At 40.0% G+C, this 24,308-nt stretch overlaps 1 protein-coding gene across 6 annotated transcripts in view; it reads right to left on the bottom strand.

Moving 5' to 3' along the window:
• Positions 1-23,811, bottom strand: part of LOC127418659 (PAN2-PAN3 deadenylation complex catalytic subunit PAN2-like) — a 38,450-nt gene extending 14,639 nt beyond the window's left edge. For 3 of the 6 annotated variants that reach the window (XM_051659329.1, XM_051659330.1, XM_051659333.1), the window contains exons 1-10: positions 23,723-23,811; positions 17,988-18,288; positions 17,514-17,683; positions 16,268-16,388; positions 14,631-14,708; positions 13,451-13,721; positions 7,393-7,738; positions 7,241-7,300; positions 683-779; positions 104-223 (exon numbers count right to left, since the gene is read on the bottom strand). In XM_051659329.1, coding sequence (XP_051515289.1) covers positions 104-223; positions 683-779; positions 7,241-7,300; positions 7,393-7,738; positions 13,451-13,721; positions 14,631-14,708; positions 16,268-16,388; positions 17,514-17,683; positions 17,988-18,275 — 1,551 coding nt within the window. In that variant the 5' untranslated portion in view covers positions 18,276-18,288; positions 23,723-23,811. Of the gene's footprint in view, positions 1-103; positions 224-682; positions 780-7,240; positions 7,301-7,392; positions 7,739-13,450; positions 13,722-14,630; positions 14,709-15,265; positions 15,375-16,267; positions 16,389-17,513; positions 17,684-17,987; positions 18,289-23,722 lie in introns of those variants that run through there. The other 3 variants (XM_051659331.1, XM_051659332.1, XM_051659334.1) reach the window with 2 other exon arrangements.
• Positions 23,812-24,308: the final 497 nt, after the last annotated feature.

Raw genomic sequence — 24,308 nt, 5'->3', positions numbered from 1 at the left:
CAAAAAATGTGTAACAGACAACATAGCAAAAACAGCACATGCTTATTTAAATAGAACAGCACAGAAGATCATTGAATAATATGGAACAATTACTCATAACTACCTTTCTGTACTTCTTTGGAACCATGTAAAGATGGGGCTCCTCATCTCGACCATTGGGAGACTCTGAGACTTGATTATAGCTGTCATATTCGAGCTCTACATCTTTTATCTTATAAGGAACCTGAGATCAAACAGACAAGAAGTTAACCCATTTCGACAGCATTCATATTTCATTACTATTCCGGAATGACTGACAGGCTGTCAAGATAACATACTAACCAGAAACACTTGCTTAGTTGCATGACTTTAAAATATGACTTCCTTTTCACAGCGCATGGACAATCTCATTTAAATAACTCAGCAGTTAGTTAGTAACCATGTTTGTTTCTCATAAAATGAGATAAACAGCACAGTTTTCCCCAACAGAACGTTTGAATACAGAACTGATTTGATGATTAAGCCACTACTAAACAATTGTTTATGCAATAAATAAATTATATTATATTCTTGCTGTGCTAAATATAATTATCAATAAATAAATTAGTGCCTGTAATACTGTGGCCTTTTTCACCTCCACATATCTAAAAATATGAACTAGATGTTACAGTCCTGTTTTTATTTGAGAAGAAAACAGGTTTACCTGGTTTCTTGGACGGGTTCTAGGATTGGGGGCATATCCAATAAATCCCACAGTTTTCATAGTCCTAAGAATCTCTGGATCTACAGGAGGAGCTCGTCTGGAACGAACAAATTTCGTAATGCCAAAATATTATGTAAATCACAAAATACTTGATCATACTGACACAATAGGTCCAGCCTTGTGTACTGCAGAGGGCAGTATTACACTGTAACACTTACAGGAGATTCTTCCATTCAAATAAGCATAGAGAAAACATTCCCAAATAATTCCGCAAGCCCTTGCAGCCCAACACTAAGTACACACTTTGGTGATGTAATTTTGCAAAGACTATTTGGTAGTAGTCCACTGTTACATTTGGCGTGGGCGTCGCACAAGTGCACACACAAATTGATCTTCTGTGGACTTCAAGGAAATGCATAAGTCCACATGAAGTGCGCCATTAAGAACAGGGCTTTACTTTCCTCTGCAAAACACAAAGGAAGATTTTTAGAAGAGTATCTCAGCTCTGTAGGTCCTCACAATGCAAGTGAATGGTGACAAAACTTTGAAGCTCCAAAAAGCACATAAAGTCAGTATAAAAGTAATCCATGTGACTCCAGTGGTATAATTCATGTCTCTTGAAGCGATTCATTTGGTTTAGGGTGCGAAAACCAAAATGTAACTCCTTTTTCACTATAAATCTTGACATCAGCAGTCTCCTTGGTGATCATGTTTTTTTGGCTCAATTACACTTCCTGGAGCTATCTAGTGATCTTCACATGCATCAAGAATTAGAAAGTGTAATCGATCTTGAAATTATGATTGTGCCTAGAGATTGCAATGGCAATATGTACAGTGACAAAGGAGTCACATTTTGGTCTGTTCACACCCAAAATCAACTGGATCAATTCAAAAGACATGCATTAAACCACTGGAGTCACATGGATTACTTTTATACTGCCTTTATGTGCTTTTTAAACCACTGAAGTCTTATGGTTCTGTTTCATTCCTCCTGACTGCCAGAGGCGGTGCTTAAGCACTAGTGGATTATCACAGCGCCAGCCAGATAGGTCGAGAGAATGTACCAATAATGGCGGAGCTCTGAGGATGATAAGTCACAGTAGCTCAGCATTCAGTCCCTTTCGCTTTCTCGCCAGTACAGATAGGCCATTAATTTTTATCATCGCACTGTCAAGTGCAGCTTACTAGAGCAGCGAAGCTTTGTCCTATCATGCTGTGACAGTGCTTTTCTACGTTTGTGGGACTGTATTTTTCTACAGTTGTGAAGTTTTTCATCGATTTGGTACGTTTTGTGTCATTTGTGTGGGATTGTTTCTTGTGTCAGTAACACTCTGAGCCTCACGGTACTATCTGGTGGATGGTGTTGACCGCTATGAAAAATTACGGTTCCCCGCTAACTGAATTATTTTTCGGCTGATTGTTGAATTCTAGAAGCAATTACGGTAGATCAGTATCACTTTAATCCGGTGGCGAGTGATTGTTGATCGGTGGATATTATCCTCTTATTCCTACCTTACAGTTTTATCCGAAGGGGTTGATGGCATATTAGTCCGATTATGGCTCACAGCACTCTTGCTACCGGCTTTCCGCTGAGCTGTAGGATGTGTCTGAATGTCCTCCTTCCTGATAATGGACATGATATCTGCCCATCATGCTTGGGAGTTCAGCATTTAAAAGATGCTCTCACACACCCGTGTTTGCACTGCAGTTTGCTGCCTATGTCTTAGTGATAGCTCGCCTTGCCGAGTTGGATCCTAACTCATCCGTTACACTTGTGCAGCGTGAGCTAACTCCACCACGTGCTCAGAAACGTCGCGCTACTGCAGCAGCCATCGACCCCCCCAAAAAGAAGTCTGCAGCTAAAAGCGACCGTTTGACTGATAATTTTTTATCTAAAACAGTTGCTGATCTTTCTTCTGAAATGGCAGAAATGAAGCGTCTCCTTCAATTGCTTCAACCTGTTCCTCAAGCACCGACGGTAGAAATTATACTGGAGAATGAGCAGGGTTAAAATCAAGGAACTGGGGAAGCATTTCATGATTCCCCCAATCTCAATTATTTTGGACTTTTATGCTTTGTCTACATGTGCTTCCAACTAATTTTTCCATGACAGTGTGGAGTTGGATAATGTTACTGTGAACCCTTTGCCTCAGAATGTTCCTGTTGGTGATTTAACAGTGGCAGTTTGTTCTAGTGGAGGTTCTGTTTATTTATCAGTGAATGCTCCATCTTCTTCTGATGACAATCTGGATGTACTCCAGATGGCAGTGGCCTGGCTGGGCCTCGATAAGAGACCTATCCAGGCTGCCCAGTCCAATGACTTCTTCAGGCAGTCTTCTACGTCAAATTCTTTTGTTATGCTGCCATGTAAAGATTTCTTTGCTGAATTTTCTAATGCACTTATTGGTTTGAGTGCCTCTAAACGGCATTCAAGGACTGCTCATACTCTAGCATATGGCTGAAGCTGATTCTAATAGTGTGGGACATGTGACAGAGATAGAACAAGCTGTTGTGGCTTTGGTAGTGTCTCCTGACGAGATACTATGAGGTAATGTTTGCTGTCCTAGTGCACAATGTAGATGTATGGATTCACTTTTGAAAAAGGCATACAAGACAGTTGCCTACATAATCCGAGCAGAGAACACTATCTATCAATTACTCCTTGCTACCACCAGCACGTTGGAGTCAGTGAACACTGATCCCTCTGTTCAGCACTTTCTGCAAACTGCTCTATTGACCATGGGTAATGAGACTCGTGAGTTGGGTATGCTGTAAGCTACACTTCTGGTAGCTCGCCATCAGGTGTGGCTTGCCCAGGCAAGGCTGCCTGAAGAATGTAAGAGAACCTTGAGGGACCTGGCAATTGTTCCAGGGTAAATGACCCAGAGTTACTGGAAAAGCGAGTGAAGTTTTCAGAGGTCACTTGGTAGCTGTCACAGGTGCAGCGTGCTCCTGCCTTTAGGGTGCCAACACCTCAGGCTCTGCACCGTTTTTCAACACCAGAACAGTGCTTCCGCCAACACCATACACCTCAACCCCAAGCCCCACAGAGGCCTAGGGTCAATGGGGACGCTCGGAGCTACCAACTTCCTCACCGAAAATTATCTGCAGGGCTGCGTCAGCCCTGTCAAGGTCCTGTCATTCGGTCTGTCTCTGGCTCCTTGTGTTTTCACAAGATGCATGAGTGCATTTCTGTCTCCCCTGTGGTACAGGGGAATGCAAATCCTGCCTTATCTGGACGATTGGCTGCTTTGTGCCCCCACAAGATGTCAGGCTGTCCACAACACCAGATTGCTTTTGGAGCATGTGCAGAAGTTGGGTCTAACTGTGAATGAGACCAAGAGTTGCTTGATTCCGACACAATCAATTACATTAATTGGAATGACTTTGGACTCTTGTGCAATGTCGGCCACTCTGTCACATGCTCGGGCAAGCAATATCATGCAGCTCCTTGCTAGTTTCCGGCTGGGAACAAGACTACCATATGGAGTGCTGCTTCAGCTTATTGGGATGCTGACAGCTGCCGTTTCTGCAATTCCACTGGGCCTGCTCCACCTCAAACCTCTCCATCGATGGAACAACAGTTTGCATTTGAGCTCCACCAGACATCGCTGTCGATGAATGTTGTTTCAAACCGCTGCATCCAACATTGACACAATGGAACCAGTGGGAGTTTCTGATGACCGGTGTGCCCCTAGGTATCATTCCCTCTCGGCAGGAAGTACTCACGGCCAATGCTTCCCTCAAGGGATGGGGACAACATGAAATCAAAGGGGAGTGTGCGGCCATTGGACTCCGGATCAGTCCACGAATCACATCAACCTGCTAGAGCTATGTGTGGTTTACCTAGCTCTACAATATTTCCTACAGGTCCTGGCAGGCAGCCACATGCTTGTTCAGTCCGCCAACACCTTGACAGTGTTCCATCTCAACCATCAGGGTGACACAAGGTCCCTCAGGTCCTTCTCACTCACAAGATTCTCACCTGGTCGCTTCCCCGGTTTGCTTCATTGAGGGCAGTTCACCTTCGGGATCAAGCAATCAGGTAGCGATGCTCTCTCCTGAAATCTTCTTCATCCAGGGGAATTGAGGCCTCAGCCGGATGTAGTGCAGAGCATCTGGCACTGGTTTGGGAAAGCAGAAATGATATTTTTGCTTTGGAGGCGACCACTCACTTTTGCTTGTGGTTTTCAAGGACAGAGACATCCAGCCCATTGGGACAGGACACACTATCTCACAACTGGCCAAACTGCCTACTTTATGCATTCACTCATTTTCCACTGTTGTGGGAGACAGTACACAGGATCTCCTTGTTCAACCACAGAGTGATCCTAGTAGCATCTCGATGGCCGGCCAGGCCTTGGTTCCCCTTACTCTTGTAACTCTTGGTGGGCAGTCCGTGACAGCTTCCCCTCAGGAGGGATCTCCTCTCACTGCTGGACAGCGGTGTTTGGCACACGCACCCAGCCCGCCTGCAGCTTTGGGTTTGGCCTCTGGGTCCAGCCCTCTTCTAACTGATTGTGAACCTGCTGTTGTTCACACTATTGCTAGTACTACAGCTGCCTCTACGCGTCAGCTCTATGCCTCGTGTTGGAATCTCTTCTCTTCATGGCACAGAGACCGTGGGGTTGATCCAATACACTGTGAGGTTCCACGGTTTTTGAGTTTCTTGCAACATCTTTTGGATGCAGGCAAGGCAGCCTCCACCTTGAAGGTACACTGGTGGCCAAAAGTTTGGAATAATGTACTGATTTTGCTCTTATGGAAAGAAATTGGTTCTTTTATTCACCGAAGTGGCATTCAACAGATCACAATGTATAGTCAGGACATTAATAATGTGAAAAATTACTATTACAATATGAAAAAAAAAATTTCTCTCCTCTTTAGGAGTCTCCTCTTTACTGTTGTACACGAAACTGGTGTTGAGCAGGTAGAATTCAATGAAGCTTTCAGCTGAGGACATGCATAAATTATATTCTCTTAACACACTGGCAACTGACTATCAACCGACAGCCTGAATGTCAATACAGTAAAATACAACCTACTGTACATTTTATATATACTATATATACTATTTTTTTTATTGTATAATGTGTATTCTATATTGTGTGTATCCTATAATGTACACTGTATGTTATTATTTGTATATTGTGTTGTGTGTAATTATGTGTATATTAGATTTTAAATTGTGTTGTGTAAATTTGATGTTTATTGTAGATTTGTACATGTCTCATCACTGTCACGACTGCTATGTTGCTTGGAACTGCACCCAAGAATTTCACACACTATTGCACTTGTGTATATGGTTGTGTGCAAAAAAAGTGATTTGATTTGATGCAAGGTGTCTATTTCTCAAACTAGAGACTCTGATGTACTTATCCTCTTGTTTAGTTGTACATCTTGCCTTCTACATCTCTTTCTGTCCTTGTTAGAGCCAGTTGTCCTTTGTCTTTGAAATTCCTCAAAACAATGATTGACTGACGAGTTTCTAGAGAAAGCTGTTTCTTTTTTGCCATTTTTGACCTAATATTGACCTCAAGACATGCCAGTCTACTGCATACTGTGGCAACTCAAAAACAAACACAAAGACAATGTTAAGCTTCATTTAACGAACCAAATAGCTTTCAACTGTTTGATTTAATGGCAAGTGATTTTCTAGTACCAAATTAGCAATTTAGCATGATTACTCAAGGATAAGGTGTTGGAGTGATGTCTGCTGGAAATGGGGCCTGTCTAGATTTGACTTTTTTCAAATAGTGATGGTGCTGTTTTTTTACATTATTAATGTCCTGACTATACTTTGTGATCAGTTGAATGCCACTTTGGTGAATTAAAATACCAATTTCCTTCCGAAACAGCAAAATCTGTACATTATTCCAAACTTTTGGCCGCCAGTGTACAGTATATGTTGCGGCCCTTTCTGCTTATTATGTTCCTGTTAGTGGTTCTTCCCTTGGTTCCCATACACTTGTTGGCATTTTTATAAAGGGTGCAAAACGTTTAACGTCATCCCGCAATTCCCCATTTTCCAGTGTGGGATTTGTCCCTTGTGCATGACTTCATTTGCTCAATCGTGTTCGAGCCTTTGCAGAATAGTGACCTTAAGAGGACTAATGCTTCTAGTGCTTAAGCATGCCTCTGGCAGTCAGGAGAAATGAAACAGAATGCTAGTTACGAATGTAACTGTGGTTCTGTGAATTCCGAATGACGCCAGAGTTCTTGGTAACTCGGAATGTGCGAGAAAGTCATATTGTGGCTTACCATCCTCAGAGCTCCGCCTACATCACCATGTGACTTTGTTGGTATATTCTCTCGATCTATCTGGCTGGTGCTGCAATAATCCACTAGTGCTCAAGTAACCCCACTGGCAGTCATCCGGAATTCATAGAACCACAGTTACATTCGTAACTAGCGATTACCTTTTTGCGACCTTTACGTACTTTTTGGAGCTTCAAAATTTTGGTCACCTTTCTCTTGCATTGTATGGACCTACAGAGCTGAGAAATTCTTCTAAAGATCTTCATTTGTGTTCTGAAGAAGAAAGAAAGTCATACACACCTGGAGTACCATGAGGGTGAGTAAACAATGAGAGACTTTTCATTTTTGGGTGAACTATTCCTATAAAGACAAACATGCACAGTATCCACACATTATCAGGAGAAGTATATGACATTACATCTATCAAAGATGGAAAAGGGCCTCAGTCATACCTGGGGCTGGGCGCAATATGGGACGTGGGCCAATCAGAGAGCAGGGGCTCAGTACTAGTGAGAGGCATGGGCAGAAGAGACAGAGGCATCAGCTCATGGTTCCAATCCAGCTGGGGTAGTGAGTCCACAAGACAGGGCAGGACTAACTCGGTCTCTCTGGAGTAACTGTTAAAGGACACCTCTGGAGTGCTGGACCACAGGTGCATACAGCCACCTGAGTCCCCAAAAGAGAGTGCCTGTTTGCTGGATGACACATCAAAGCTCATCAGGAGCTGCCCCACTGTGTTCACGTGGAATATGTCAGCCACACTAGCCAGGCCTGTGGGCTCGCAAAACTGACACTGACCTACAGGGAGACATAAACACACACATATTTCAGAAACTTAATAACACTCCACAGAGCTGCAGATAATTTTAAGGCAATCGAGCTCCAAACATCTGTTTAACATCTGTGCAAGCTTTAAAGACAACATAAATTCTAATTTATTTACTTTCTTCTCCCTAAAATCAGATTGGATGAGATACAGGAAATGCAGTTTCATCATGCACAGAACACTGTATAGCATCTTCAACAGAATTTATTTACAACTGAGAAAGCATGTGGACAACATGAGAACCAATGAAAGGAAAATGAAAGTAAGCTAGAACTTTTGAATGCTAAAAAATGTTAACCAGTGGAGACATAACCAGTCTGTTCCAAAACTTAGTGAGCTGCCTCACGGTCTGCTGCCTACATAGGCAGCTGTCTTCTATGGAAGCATCCTGCATGGAAATGATGCCTCATGAGAGAGTGTGTGAGGAGGGGGGCGTGGCCAGGCCGTGATGGAGCACGGCCGGCGGCGCTGAATCAGCTGATCAGCGGGAGAGCGAGATAAAGGGACAGCCAGAGACGCCGGTTCGAGAGAGAGAGAGACGCAAGCGGCCACGCTGCACGTTTGTTTATGTATGGTTTTAAGTTTACCATTAAACTTTACATTGACCATTCAGCCGATTCCCGCCTCCTCCTTGCCATGGGCCGGAGGACTCGCTGCCATCCAACGGGGGAGGCGCGAGCTGGCATCCGCCAGAGGGTGGAGGAGCAGTTGAGGACCGGGCGACAGTGCGTCCGAGAGCCGGCGAGCAAGTTCTTCTCTCCTCTCTCTCTCTCTGTGTGTCTCCGCTTGCCCTTTCCCTCTCCCCACGCCTCCCCTCGTCTCTCCCCTCAGATTCACAGGAAGCGGGGTGGGCCACCGGCTGACAGAATGGCCAGAAGGACAGCGTCTCCCCCCTAGAGATGGGGGGGGTTAGTCAGACCAGTGGCGCCCCGGCCTGAATCATGCGGGGGAGGAGTGTGATGAGGAGGAGGGCATAGCCGGGCCGTGATGGCGCTGAATCAGCTGATCAGCAGGAGAGCGAGATATAGGGGCGGCCAGAGACGCCGGTTCGAGAGAGAGAGATGCACGCGGCCGCGCTGCATGTTTGTTTATGTTGGTTTTAAGTTTACCGTTAAACTTTACGTTGACTTTTTTTCAGTTCAGAATTTTGCCAAAACAAGACATTAGGCAGCATATTTAAGATACGTACCTTTTGGAACAGCCAATGCCTATGATGTCTTAAAATGTTCTTATAGAACAGCTTGACCAAGTGAGACACCTTTTACAGTTTTTGCTTATGTGACCTTTTTAGACTAAAGGGATATGCTTTGGATGTCTTTCAAGTGGTCACATAAGCAGAAACTGTAAAATGCGTTTCACATGTTCATGGTGGAAAGTATTTTCAGTTGAAATATCAAAATTGGGAGCTGTCTCATGCAGTATTCAGAAGGGAAGCAAAATTTACAAACTGGATCCGATTTTGAAAGATGGTCTTCTGAGGACTGGGGGGTGACTGAATAAATCTGCAATGCCTGATGAGATAAAACACCCTATCATCCTGCACAAAGATCTTCATGTCTCAACTCTCATCTTGCAACATATTCATGCAGTCTGGGCACATGGGGAGAAACTACATTCGTTCCCAAATGCGTAAGAAATACTGGATTATAAAGGGCAATTCAGCAGCAAGAAAGATTATTTCCAATTTGTCGCCATGTGAAATGCAAAATTAGTGGACATTTGCCACTGGATAGGATTCAACCAGACCTTCCCCCTTTTACCAGTGTTGGAATGGATTACTTTGGCCCACTAGAGGTGAAAAGAGGAAGAGGTCTTGTGAAGAGATATGGAGTCTTGTTCACCTGCATGTCCAATAGAGCTGTACATTTGGAGGTAGCACATTCACTAGACACTGACTCGTGTACACATTCTTTGAGACGATTTGTATGTAGGAGAGGATAAGTCAAGCATATCATATCGGATAATTGAACAAATTTGGCGGGTGCACAAAGAGAGCTAAATGAAGCCCTCGGTTCTATTAATGAAGATGGAATCCGAAATGCTCTGCTTCGGGATGGTATCCAATGGAATTTTAATCCCCCAGCTGCCTCTCATCATGGTGGTGTCTGGGAAAGATTTGTGATTGTGCCCCCTCTGCAAGTCAAGCTGTTCTATAAGAGGAAGCCATGCCATGATGGGGGTGTGGCTGAGAATGGGGCACAGTCTTTTGACCACATGCTTATGCACTCCAGCACAAAAGAACCCCTGCTCTTGTTTCTTTTCTTTTATTATTTAACATAATCTATTTCAGTTGTAAAACTTTTTCTAAATAAATCTGATGGACAAAAGAAACCCCACCATCTGGACATTACATTTATATATTTTATTCTTTCAATTGAGTCAAAAAGCGCAATATTCTCAGTCTTCAATGTGGCAACTCAAATGGATTTAAACCACTACACTTATAATTAAATGCTTGAAATGCTGAAGAACTGTAACCAATGGAGATATTAAATCAGCAGGCTTCATCAGGACATTAAAATATATATATACACCTGAAGGCAGTAGTTTACATACACTTAGGTTGAAGTCATTAAAAAAAAATTTAACCACTCCACAGATTTAATATTCACAAACTATAGTTTTGGCAAGTCGTTTAGGACATCTACTTTGTGCATGACATGAGTAATTTTTCCAATAATTGTTTACAGACAGATTGTTTCACTTTTAATTGACTGTGTCACAATTCCAGTGGGTCAGAAGTTTACATACACCAAGTTAAATGTGCTTTTAAACAGCTTGGAAAATTCCAGAAAATAATGTCAAGCCTTTAGACAATTAACCAATTAGCTTCTGATTGGAGTCAGTTGGAGGTGTACCTGTGGATGTATTTTAAGGCCTACCATCAAACTTCTTTACCTGACATATGGGGAAATCAAAAGAAATCAGCCAAGACCTCAGAAACAAATTGTGGACCTCCACAAGTCTGGTTCATCCTTGGGAGCAATTTCCAAATGCCTGAAGGTCCCACGTTCATCTGTACAAACAATAGTATGCAAGTATAAACACCATGGGACCACGCAGCCATCATACCGCTCAGGAAGGAGTCGCATTCTGTCTCCTAGAGATGAACGTAGTTTGGTGCAAAAAGTGCAAATCAATTCCAGAACAACAGTAAAGGACCTTGTGAAGATGCTGGAGGAAACAGGTAGACAAGTATCTTTATCCACAGTAAAACGAGTCCTATATCGACATAACCTGAAAGGCTGCTCAGCAAGGAAGAAGCCACTGCTCCAAAACTGCCATAAAAAAGCCAGACTACAGTTTGCATGTGCACATGGGGACAAAGATCTTACTTTTTGGAGAAATGTCCTCCGGTCTAATGAAACAAAAATTGAACTGTTTGGCCATAAAGACCATATAGTTATGTTTGGAGGAAAAAGGGTGAGGCTTGCAAGCTGAAGAACATCATCCCAACCGTGAAGCATGGGGGTGGCAGCATCATGTTGTGGGGTGCTTTGCTGCAGGAGAGACTGGTGCACTTCACAAAATAGATGGCATCATGATGAAGGAAATTTATGTGGGTATATTGAAGCAACATCTCAAGACATCAGCAAGGAAGTTATAGCTCGGTCGCAAATGGGTCTTCCAAACGGACAATGACCCCAAGCATACCTCCAAAACTGTGGCAAAATGGCTTAAGGACAACAAAGTCAAGGTATTGGAGTGGCCATCACAAAGCCCTGACCTCAGTCCAATATAAAATTTGTGGGCGGAACTGAAAAAGCATGTGAGAACAAGGAGGCCTACAAACCTGACTCATTTACACCAGTTCTGTCTGGAGGAATGGGCCAACATTCCAACAACTTATTATGAGAAGTTGTGGAAGGCTACCCAAAACATTTGACCCAAGTTAAACAATTTAAAGGCAATGCTACCAAATACTAACAAAGTGTATGTAAACTTCTGACCCACTGGGAATGTGATGAAAGAAATAAAAGCTGAAATAAATCATTCTCTCTACTATTATTCTGACATTTCAAATAAAATCATTTATAATTTAAAATAAAGTAGTGATCATAACTGACCTAAGACAGGGAAAGTTTTCTACGATTAAATGTCAGGAATTGTTCAGGAGTTTAAATGTATTTGGCTAAGGTGTATGTAAACTTCTGACTTCAACTGTATATAAAACGTGAGGCTGAGAAAGAAAATGGTAGATCAAAGAGGACCACTATGTAATGACAAAAAAATAGTTTCAGTTGCAAAGAAAAATCCCCTAAAATTTCTTTATTAGTAAAGGAACAATTGGAAATTGGGATGTGAAAGCCACATTGGTTCCATTGCAGAATCCAAGAACCAGTAATTATCACCTATAAGATGTCCATGTTAGAGCTTAAAAACTTACAACCAGTGATGGATTGATATATCTGTGATTAATAGAGCTGTTCAGGTTGTAGTCCAAAAACCTGGAAGAGAATTAGCATTTTCAAGTCATGGGTTCCTTTAGGATTTTCCTATGGGTTTCATAATGGCATTTTGGGAATTCTGAGTAAAAAGAACTCTGTGGTAAACATTACTATGTGGACATTTTGTTCTACAACATAAATTACCCAAAGTCATACCTCAAACGTGAATTCTGAAGACGCATTGAAGTAACATTCTTTTTTCTTTTTTAAACACACTGCTGCTTCAAAATTCACATTTGGGGTATGGCTTTGTGCAATTTACACTCAGTGACCACTTTATTAGGTACACCTGTACACCTACTTATTCATGCGATTATCTAATCAGCCAATCGTGTGGCAGCAGTGCAATGCATATAATAATGCAGATATCTCCTGGGATATTCAAGCACAAAAGTCTCCAGAGTTCCTGCTTTTGTAACCCATCCGCCTCAAGGTTTTGCATTCTGAGATGCTATTCTGCTAACTACTATTGTACAGAGGGGTTATCTGATTTACCATAGTCTTTCTGTCAGCTCGAACCAGTCTGGCCATTCTCCGCTGACCTCTCTCATCAACAAGGTGTTTCTGTCTGCAAAGCTGCTGCTCACTGGATGTTTTTTGTTTTGGCACCATTCTGAGTAAACTTTAGAGACTGTTTTGCATGAAAATCCAAGGAGATCAACAGTTACAGAAATATGTATGTGATGTGTAGTGCAAAACGTCCACAATTCTTCAAGTAATGTTTACTGCAGACCTTATTTCACTCCTAAATCTAAAACTGCCATTATAAAAACCTTGAGGTAACTCACATTGAATTAGCCTTCCGGGTTTACCTAAAAACTGACGTCACAGCTGAACAGCCCTATTGGCCGATATTTTAATGTTTTGAGATTTTCAGCATTGATCGAACACTCTGCTCATTTGATCCAATTAACAATCTCAGTTATATGACCCTAGAAACAGTTATGTCAATAAACAAAACATGTTCATGAACTTAAGTTACTCGGTATTGGGGAGTACCAAAAATGAAGTATCAGTATATGTACTCATTCTCAAAATAATGGTATCGGGACATCCCTACTTGATATATACAGTATGGCAACTATGCATAGTTATCGGTCGACAATACTTATAATGTATTTTACATTACATATTTTTATTATATGTTACATTTATTGTCTGTTTTCAGTGATAATAGTTAAGTATCAGCACCTCTATTGTCTATAACACACACACAAACACACGTGTATGTCATACCTGTTTGTGAAATGATAGCCAGGCGTGAGGTGTATGTTGGGATAAAGCGGAGGAAAAGGGGGTCCACATGGACCTGCAATGGGGTGATTGCTCTCATCATGCGCAGGTCATACACCATAAGGAACCGGTCACACGACAGTCCATTTAGGCCGCAACTCGAGAAGCCACAGGCTGCCAACAGGTTACCATGTACATCAAAATCAGACAGGCTGCCGGAGAAAGCGTCAAACTCGTGTTCCATTTTAAATGTGCGGAGATCACGCAATGACACCTAGGAAATGTTTTAAAAAAAGGAAAGCTCACTGACAATCATCTAAATTACAAGAATAATTTAAAGATTACTTTATGTATACTGTATTTTAAAGACCATTTGATCTGAAGGTTTATGCTTAAATGCTTGAAAAACAAAATTGTAGGCAAAATGAGACAATTAATTCTTCACAAAATAAAATTTTAATTTTAATTGGACCAGATAGTGAAGGAAAAGCTGCCAACAAGTGACCAGCATACATGGGGAAAAAAAGCATCCCAGATGGATAACTCATAAAATTGGTTTAGAGAATGCCCAGAGTGTGCAGTACTGTAATCTAGGCAAAGGGTAGATACTTTGAGGAAGTTAAAATAAAATACAGTTTTGATTTAAGGATGTTTTGGTCACTGCTTAATTCCCATTTTTCTAATTTCATAGGTTTGATGACTTTATTACCATCTCAAACGGTGAATAATAATAATAATAATAAACAGGTAGCAATAGGAAAGGTGTCCAAACTTTTGACCGGTACTATACACAAGTGCAGACAGATATATTAACAATTACTAATGAAATACCAAGTGTTTTTCAATGTAAATCCTAACATGCAAAACCTTTGCTGTAGTTGTGAACTATTGTGTGATCATGTGGTAAGAGAAATCTTTCAATGTGTATAAACCACCATACATTTTATTCTATGGACAAGCTAAAACTTCTGAATGCCAAACAGTCTGAGCTGAAAACCAGGAATGTGTGACTGGAGAAATCAAAAGAAAAAGCACCAAGTATTCCACCCTAATTTTACAGCTTAATTGTGAGCAGCATGTTCCCACACAAGCTAAGAACTAAACTTTTCCTGTAGTCTGTACGAAAAACAAAAGGAAGAAATTATTTGTTCCAAATCCATTTTCATTTTACTCCTTCACTCACCTTGCCAGAGGTGTGACCGCAAAAGAAGAAGCGATTGGACTGTCTCATGATGGCGACTCCAGGCACCTCAACAGTAAACTAGAGTGACAGTGAGGATGTACAGTAAGCATGTAAAGTTGCATCTTAATAAGGAAATTATGTTTACTAAATACTGTAATAGCACAACATGAAAAATTCAAAAATCTGTACTGAAAGCATCCAGGCAAATGTAATAATTTGTCTCTTTATTGACTGACTAAATAATAGCCGAAAACACAGTGTGTTCCAAAACATCACAGTGAAAATTTTAGGGTTCTAAAGATTTACAACAAATCAAAGTAATGAGATAAAGTCTCCTGAACATATTTAAAGGGATAGTTCACCCAAAAATGACAATTATTTCATCATTTACTCATACTCATGATATCTCAGGTGTGTATGACTATTCTTTCTTCACCAGAACACATTTGAAGAAAAAGAGAAAAATATCTTAGCTCAGTAGGTCTTAAAATTCAAGTGAATGGAGATTTCTCTTTTGAAGCTCAAAAAAACCCACAGACAGTCAGCATAAGCGTTATCGATACCACTCCAATGGTTAATGTCTTCTAAAGTGACACGATCGCTTTTGGTGCAAAAAAAGATTAACATTTAAGTACTTTTTAACTATAATCCAACGCTTCACAAGATGGTGGAGTCCAAGCAGTCTCTTGTGTGACATAATCGCATTGCCATGGATACAGATGCAATCTCACGTTCTCCACTCAGTTGAGAGATCTAGGATGAGCACAAAAACGCACCATTGTGAGTAAAGAAACAGATAAATACACATCTAAACCGAAACAACCAAGCTAATGCGTTACTCCTCCTCACTTGTAAACAGCACTGCTCTTCCGGCTGTGACGCACTTGTGTCAGTTCTAGCGTTTCAAATGCCAATGCGATTACGTCACACGCTTGTACAACTGCAGAAAGGAAGCGTGATTTATAGTTTAAAAAAGTACTTAAATAGTTATCTTTTATGCACCAAAGCAATTAATTTAACAACTGGTGTCGTATGTATGACAATTATGCTGACTGTCTGTCATTTGTGGAGCTTCAAAAGAGAAATCTCCATTCACTTGAATTTTAAGGACCTACTGATCTAAGATATTTTTCTATTTATTTATTTATTTTTTCAAATTTGTTCTGGTTAAGAAAGAAAGTCATACACACCTGCTATATCATGAGGGTGAGTAAATAATGAGAGAATTTTCATTTTTGGGTGAACTACCCCTTTGAGTGTTCGAAGATGTCTAAGCTCTCAGTCAAAACAGGCAATTTAGTGACAGTGACCATGTTTACTGTACAAAAGGTCAAATTACCTTGCTTCCACTGTAAATGTAATTTTATATGTAGGAATAAATACCTGTAATAATGAAATGATATGAGGGCTGCTTCCATAGTACATTTTATCACGTTATGTGGAATGAGTCACAAAAGAATTGAAATCAATAGAAATTCATAAGAAGGGATACAGTTTCAGCTGAGAACATTATGATGAACTCAAATTATGTACTGTACAGGTTTTTAATTATAGTCTGATAGTCCTTGAATAAGTAAATTAAGTCTACAAACATGAACCACTTAATATTAATTAATGGTGGTATTTTATTATCTTACTTTTTGTGTTTCCTGCACCGTAGCGAGGTCCAGTTCAGCCACATAGTTCTGCAGACCTCCCATTACCAATGTGTTATTATCGGTCAGAAGCAAGCTATGCATATCTGCACCCTCCTCCATCCTGAAAACAAAATGAATGAATAAACATCCACACATAGGCATGCTCAAGGAAATAACGTATTCCAATATTCAGAGCATAATACACACAATAAACAGCATAAGCTGATGCATAGGTATTATGTTGAGATGTTAAGGCTTACGAATTACACCATAGTATTTGTGCTTGTGTGTAGATGAAACCAGGATAAAATTATGAATAAAGTTTCTGGCCTACAGTAATTCCTAAATTGTCTGTTTCACTCTGACACATTATGGAATGTCACATTATGGAAGATAAATGTAATGCAAATGCTGTTTCATAACTGCATCAAGCGAAGGACATTGTGATCTACACTCACCGAGCACTTTATTAGGTACACCTGTACACCTATTTATTCACGCGATTATCTAATCAGCCAATCGTGTGGCAGCAGTACAATGCGTAAAATAATGCAGATCCGGGTCAGGAGCTTCAGTTAATGTTCATATCAACCATCAGAATTTGATCTCAGTGATTTCGACCGTGGCATGATTGTTGGTGCCAGAGGGGCTGGTTTGAGTATTTCTATGACTGCTGATCTCCAGGGATTTTCACACACAACAGTCTCTAGAGTTTACTCAGAATGGTGGCAAAAACAAAAAACATCCAGGACGGAAATGCCTTGTTGATGAAAGAGGTCAACAGAGAATGGCCAGACTGGTTCGAGATGACAAAAAGGCTACTGTAATTCAGATAACCACTCAGTACAATTGTAGTGAGCTGAATAGTATCTCAGAATGCACAACACATCAAACCTTAAGGTGGATGGGCTACAACAGCAGAAGACCAAGTTGGGCACTTTATAAGGACCATAGTGTTCCTAATAAAGTGCTCGGTGAGTGTCTGTCTGGAACACTGTTTAGAATCTTCAGCAGAATTTGTTAATTTCCCCCAACATCTAAGAATGCATGTGGACAACATGTGAACCAACAAAAGGAAAAGGAAAGTATTGTGGGACTTTTGAATGCTGAAAATTTTTAACCAATGGAGACATTCCATCAGTAGGCTTCATCAGCAATGTTTACATAAAAATAAATGTACGGCTGGAAATGGAAATGGGAATAAAAAATATTTATATACATTAGTTTGTGCAGGTGTGTAACTTACGGATAATCAAACATAAGGAATCCTCCACGTGTGAGGCATTTGAGGTTGTTTTTGGTCAGAAACAGTACCCCCGTGTCCATACTCTGTATATGGCGAATGTCATCAGCCATATGCACCTGGAAAGAGGAATACCGTCCCATCGTCGGACCAAAGAAGGAACTTGCGTGTCCCTGTCATGAAAGAGAAAACACACACACACACACAAGTCAGTAATGTGACTGAGCCTTGTGAATAAAGTGACATCACCTTCATATGGAAGTAGATCATAAATGATGCATTTGAGGTTACTCACAAAAAACAAAACAAAAAACCCACAGCTGAAATTTTGGTGTGAGATTAAACTTCAACATTAACTTCTCCAAACTTCAATGGAGAAATTCATCCATTCATGCAGAATTTTTGGTGAATGCATCTCCAGGGATATTGTCTGGTTTTATTTTACTGAATTAAACTGCAATAAATGTGTCACTCTACCCGGTGATTCCCCATCCACAACAGCTCTTCCTGCAGGTCGAAGTGCGCAGCTGTCACGGGGATGCCGACTTCCGCGGCCACACTGTGAAGCTCCGAGTACATGCCCTCCAGTATGTGCATGGACTCAGACACGGGGACGGCCAGCGAGTCGGGGTTGAGCTCTACACCCTGCAGCAGCGCCGGGTCGAGCCGCCGGTCCAGGGATGAGTTCAGACCAGGCTCCATGCTGCCATGCAGACTGGGCGCGTACTCGCCCAGACCCGGTTCCAATCCCTCGAAGTTCATCATGAGGATGGTGGTGCTGGGTGAAAGAGACAGTATGATGATTGACAGTTGTCCGTTCAGCGTTTCTGTGCCAAATTTGACCGAAACAACATTTTTGGGCATCATTAGAGCAAAGGGGATTAAAACAAAAGTTTACAAAAAGTGCCAAACTAATAAACTAATAGACAGACAAATATAAAAAAGGGAATATAAGAAAGGAGAAAATAACTTAAATAACTTTAAAGAAATTAAGAATAATAAACCACATCAAGCATACAAAAGCACAAACAAATAAACAAAGGTCATATTGACGTGTATGACAGGTTTCTGACTGCCATAAAGTTGGCTTGAGCTTGGACATTGGATATTCAGAAATAGTTGCAAATTTAGGGACTGTCTCTAAAGTTACATAGGACATTGATGTACACATTTCTAACTTCAATAGCATTTGAAGCACAGTCACAAAACCAACAATAATGCACACCGTTTAGATTTTTCATATTGAAACTGTCAAATCATATGTAAACATTGCTATGTATATCCCTACTGTATAGGCTTATACACAAAACATACCATAATTTGAAGCTCGATAGCAATGAGGAGTTCTACACTCTTGGAACTCTTCCAAGGGGGGAGGGGCTTAGCAAAGAGTCAATTAAGAGTTGCATGCTGTTAGGAGACTGCAGGAGGCATCATGGTCAGATTTTAAAAAGCAAAACATAAAAGAGAAAAGGACCTTTGGGCAAAGGCTGGTGGCAGAAATCAAATAGGAAAGGCATTTGTTAGACATGGTGTGGGTAAAGGAAAGGAAAAGTGGTCCAGCCTAGCTGTCCACATTTTCAAATGTGCATCCACCTAATGAAAAATGAGCAAAATGGCTGCAAACTGGACAGTGGACAGGAAAGGTGTTTGAGGACAGGTGATTCAAACAGACAGAAGTTCTAGTAAATATCACATTTATTTGAGAATGTGTGTTTCTCAGTTTTTGGGAGTAGCTAGTTACTAGCTTAACTACTTTTTTCAGTAGCTTAGCTGAGCAGCTTGGCCAAAGCTACTTTATTTTCCCTTAATATTGAATTGGTGTGTTATTATATATATATATATATATATATATATATATATATATATATATATATATATCCCTATCTGAAAGACCATCAAAGCATCGGACAAAGTATTTCGATCCACCAGAGGCAGTGCCCCAACCAAAAAGATGCAAAACAAAGCAAACATCTGAGGATCATTCAGAGGACACATCGGCCCAGGTATTATGCAATTCTCAATCATGTCATACAGCTTTTGTTCATATGAATACCACCTTTACTTATTATATTCAAATATCCCATTGCAGATCCAAGCTCTGTGGTCTAAGAAAGCATGTGAGATAGTCACTGCCATCACACAGTCAAAGGACAAAAAAGGTCTTATATCCTGCATCATTCAGAGCTGAAAACACTCCTGCCACATAAATGGCTGGTGGGGAAAGTAAGATAAAAGTATTCATACTTTTGGAAATGCTTTGCTCTTAAGACAATTGAAAATTATTTTGTGAACATAGAGGAACATAGTAACCTATGTAAAGATGACAATGTTAAGCCATTGTTTTTTTTATTATTATTTTATCCACTTTTCACCCAATTTGGAATGCCCAATTCCCACTACTTAGTAGGTCTTCATGGTGGCATGGTTACTCACCTCAATCCGGGTGGTGGAGGACAAGTCCCAGTTGCCTCCGCTTCTGAGACAGTCAATCTACGCATCTTATCATGTGGCTCGATGTGCATGACACCGCGGAGAATCACAGCATGTAAGGCTCATGCTATTCTCCGCTATCTACGCACAATATCCTATGCGCCCCATTGAGAGTGAGAACCCCTTATCGTGACCACGAGGAGGTTACCCCATGTGACTCTACCCTCCCTAGCAACCAGGCCAATTTGGTTGCTTAGGAGACCTGGCTGGAGTCACAAGGCACACCCTGGATTCGAACTCGCAACTCCAGGGGTGGTAGTCAGCGTCAATACTAGCTGAGGTACCCAGGCCCCCGCCATTTTTAATTAAACATTGGATGAGGTAACTATCATTTATTTTTGATCATTTGTTCTTAGATCATCCAATGTTATTTCAAGTATTGGTGAATAACACTAACCAGGGACATAGGATTTATATCCTAGATCACTTCACAGGTAAAAATTTACTTTAAGAGTTTGAGAGAGTTACAAAACAATGAAATGTCATAAATTCAGAGCAACACAATGTCAATTATTCGATTTCAGGTGAACTTTGATAACTACCAGGGAATGATAAGTTTCCTGAATGTCAACAGGAATCATTGAATATTTTGTTGAATACATTTTATAGTCCCTTTTTTAATATGCATGAGACACTGTTAAGTTAATCTATTGTATGGAGGATGTTCATAATTTGGTTGGCTTGAAAAATTGCATTGATAGAATGTTCAGATAAGCAAAGACTATTCAAAAAACAACCATCAAAATTCAAATATAAACAAACCTACACAAAGCCTTATGCTTTTCACCATATCTACACCAGACACAAGGGTCTGGAGCAGTTGAATGAATGAATGAATGAATGAATCCATCCATCCAACCATAATTTAAACTTTAAGGCTAGACTTTTTCAAACCAACCTCAAAGTTTGTCTACAAACTTTATGTTTTCTAGTTTCATTTAAGGTAATCTAGTTTTATCTTGCTCAGTATCTCCATGCAGCATCCAGCCAGGTGTTTGTGGTAGACCCAGTGGGACATGAGGACGAAGAAGCAAAATCCATGCATGCAGCCAGTAGATTTCGGTAACATTTTTGCTTGTTATATACTGTAGCTAAAAAGATGGGTGACAAATTAGGAAGAAAAAGCCTGAATGCTTAGCCCCTAGTGTAAAGAGGCCCAGTGGCTCTTTTTGCTTTCTTTTCTTGTCATGGGGTATAGAATGGTGAGTGATATGCTGTGACCTTTTCTATCACCAGATCTTTAGTAAACTAAACAAAAATACGATATTTTGGACCAAGCTGTTAGTCATCGCTCTCCAATATCATCTTGAAAATTTCTCCTGTTGGTGTTCCAGAGACTTGGCATAGATCTTTCAAATCTCTGGATCCTTAACGATTATTTTCTTAAAAATAAAATGACAGGCTTTGACATCGTCTAAGTACACTAGCCTGCTCATGAGTTTTAAACAATGTCAAATCCTTACAATAAATGTACCTACATAATGGGTATCTTTAATAAAAAGATTCACAACAACATTTATTGTTTGGATTTTGTAATAACATTTGGTAAACATATGGTTTAAAAGATGAAAATAAAAACAGTATAAAACTCAAATGTGTTTTGGTCTAAAATCACATTTCTACATGAACTTGCTTTAATAACAATATATTTAATATATTTGGGCCTTTATTGTGGTAAGGATATTGGAGAATTGACAGGAAATGATAGGGTAGAGGAGTGGGGATGGGATCGGAAAAGGACACTGTAAGCCAGGAAACAAACCCGGGTCACACGCGTTGCATTTACATCCCATGTCATGAGCGCAGCCCATTAGGCTACAACACTACAAGATAAGAACTCACCTAAGATTTTTATTTATTTATTGGAATACAAATAATTCCTAGTTAGAAATTAGAAATTAAGTTAAAAATTAAGATGAAATTGGTAGTAAATAAGAATCTTCTTCTTAAGAGCCATGAATCTGGCCCCAGGCCCCATGTAGGAGACAAGCAATCAGGATTTTCCTTTGATGTGTCACCTTTCTGTACATTTAGAATCAACAAAGTAGGAACAAATAAAAAGGTTATTTACATGAACAATGTTCATGACTTTCTTAAAATAACTGGGTGGACATAAAATGGAATGGAGGACAAATTAACCATTCCACACAACAAGACTGGGACAGCTGTGGAGTGTTTGTCATGCAGGTTGGTTTTCCTCATTAAATTGCACAACATGAAGAAAAACACAAGTTCTCATAATAAACTCTGACACAGTTCTTATAAATTTGTGTGGCAGAATGTTGATTTGGTTCAGTTTTATAAAGATCTTGGAGTGCACCTAGACAACAAACTAGAACTGAGTGGGAAATATAGGCTACATACAGGAAGGGTCAGAGCAGACTCTACTTTATGTGAAGGCATACTATTTACAGTATGTACCATTTGCCAACACAACTAACATATAACTGCATGTTTTCAGTATTTAAGAGTGGACATTCCTGCTCATTATGTGCTGCCTCAAAATCCCCAGGTGGTGGTCCAAAAACATTTTGGGTGGGTAATGTAGCATTGATTATGTTTAATGGGCATACTATGTTGTTTACAAGTGTATGTGTGTGTGTGTGTGTGTGTGTGTGTGTGTGTGTGAGAGAGAGAGAGAGGGAGGGAGGGAGAGAGGGAGTGACTGAGAGAGTGAGTGAATGAGTGAGAGAGTGACTCAGTGATTACTGGGCAATTTGATAAAATTATTATTATTATTTTCAGTTTGAATGTCCATGTGGCATGCCTTTCTATGTCAGACAAGCAGTTCAACAGGGCTCAAAAGGTTGACTGGAAGTGCTGCCTATGTAAATAAGTGTGAATTCCAATGGCTCCCACCCACAATCTGTCTAAACATGTACATAAATAAATAAAACTGTTCCCAGTATTGTATAGCAATTTGTCTTTCTTTTCATGTTGTTTTAGTGATTAATTAGTGTATTCAGTTCAATTACAATTGAATACATTTTCCAAAAATTGCACTCAATTACAAAAAATGTCTGTTGAGTCCAAAAGGCTGTTATCCTGACACCAAGGCCTATTACAATACTAATACAGTAATATTTACATATAATTGGAAAAAATTATTTTTAAAATTACCAAAAATCTAAACGGTGTACATCCTAGCTGTCACTTAGATGAACACTTTGGAGTTGGTCTCTTCAAATGCTATTGAGCTTTAAATTATGGTATATTTTGTGTATAAGCCTATACAGTAGGGATATACATAGCAATGTTTACATATGATTTGATAGTTTATTTTAGTAAATGTGAAAAATCTAAATGGTGTGCATTATTGTTGGTTTTGTGACTGTGGGTGATATGCTTCAAATGCTATTGAAGTTAGAAATGTGTACATCAATGTCGTATGTAACTTTAGAGACGGTCCCTAAATTTGCAACTATTTCTAAATATCGAACGTCCAACGTCAAGCCAACTTGTGTCGTAACGCAGCATAAGTAATAGCAGCGCAATGCAATTAAATCTAAAGCATTTATATTCAGTTATTCCTCTTGTTTTAACTCTGTACAATAAAACCTACGAATAAATAAGCAATCCAGCATATTTGTTCTCATTGCATGGCATGACTAATTTCTACAGTCAAAAGTTCTGGATGCAATACTGGATGCAGATTTCTCAACAATTGGGCAGGAAGGGTATGAAAATGTAGTTTGAACATTTAACGGGATAAATCATACCTCTAGACTGTAGTTTCCCTCGGATCCATCTGCGCACAGTACTCGCTTCTCTCAAAACAAAAACAAGCACACACTTCCGGGTGAGAACTGCATCCGGGATGATTGTGGACGAAATAAGCGTGGTTACCCTATAAAAATGTCAAGTGAAACACTGCTTTCTCATTCGCTTAGTACTATTTACGCGCAGACACAAACAAATAGAGTCGTAATGGCCACTTTGAACTGATTTCAATAGACAGAACTTTCCATTACCTAATTAATAAATGGGTTATTCCTACAATTCGGTGACATTTACACTTTAAAACGTTCAAAAAAATTAAAAACATAATTTTATAAGCAGCTTTATGTTTCATCATTAAAAGGACATATTAAAGATTTTTTAAGTCATACTAAAGTCAATACATAAGTCAAGCTAAATGACTTGAGAAATCCAGAAAACACAGAATGTTCTCCTAAAGTTAGCTTGTTTGGTTATTTTTGGGAAGCAATTCCTAACCCTACTAGAATGTTCTTTTAAGGTTTCATCTTCATAAATGTTCCCAGAACTTTGCATGGAAGTTTTTGTGTGGTGTGACAACATAATATG

This window comes from Myxocyprinus asiaticus, chromosome 28 (genome assembly GCF_019703515.2).
Source record: "Myxocyprinus asiaticus isolate MX2 ecotype Aquarium Trade chromosome 28, UBuf_Myxa_2, whole genome shotgun sequence".
NCBI lineage: Eukaryota > Metazoa > Chordata > Actinopteri > Cypriniformes > Catostomidae > Myxocyprinus > Myxocyprinus asiaticus.
This window is presented reverse-complemented; position numbering and strand designations above follow the sequence as displayed.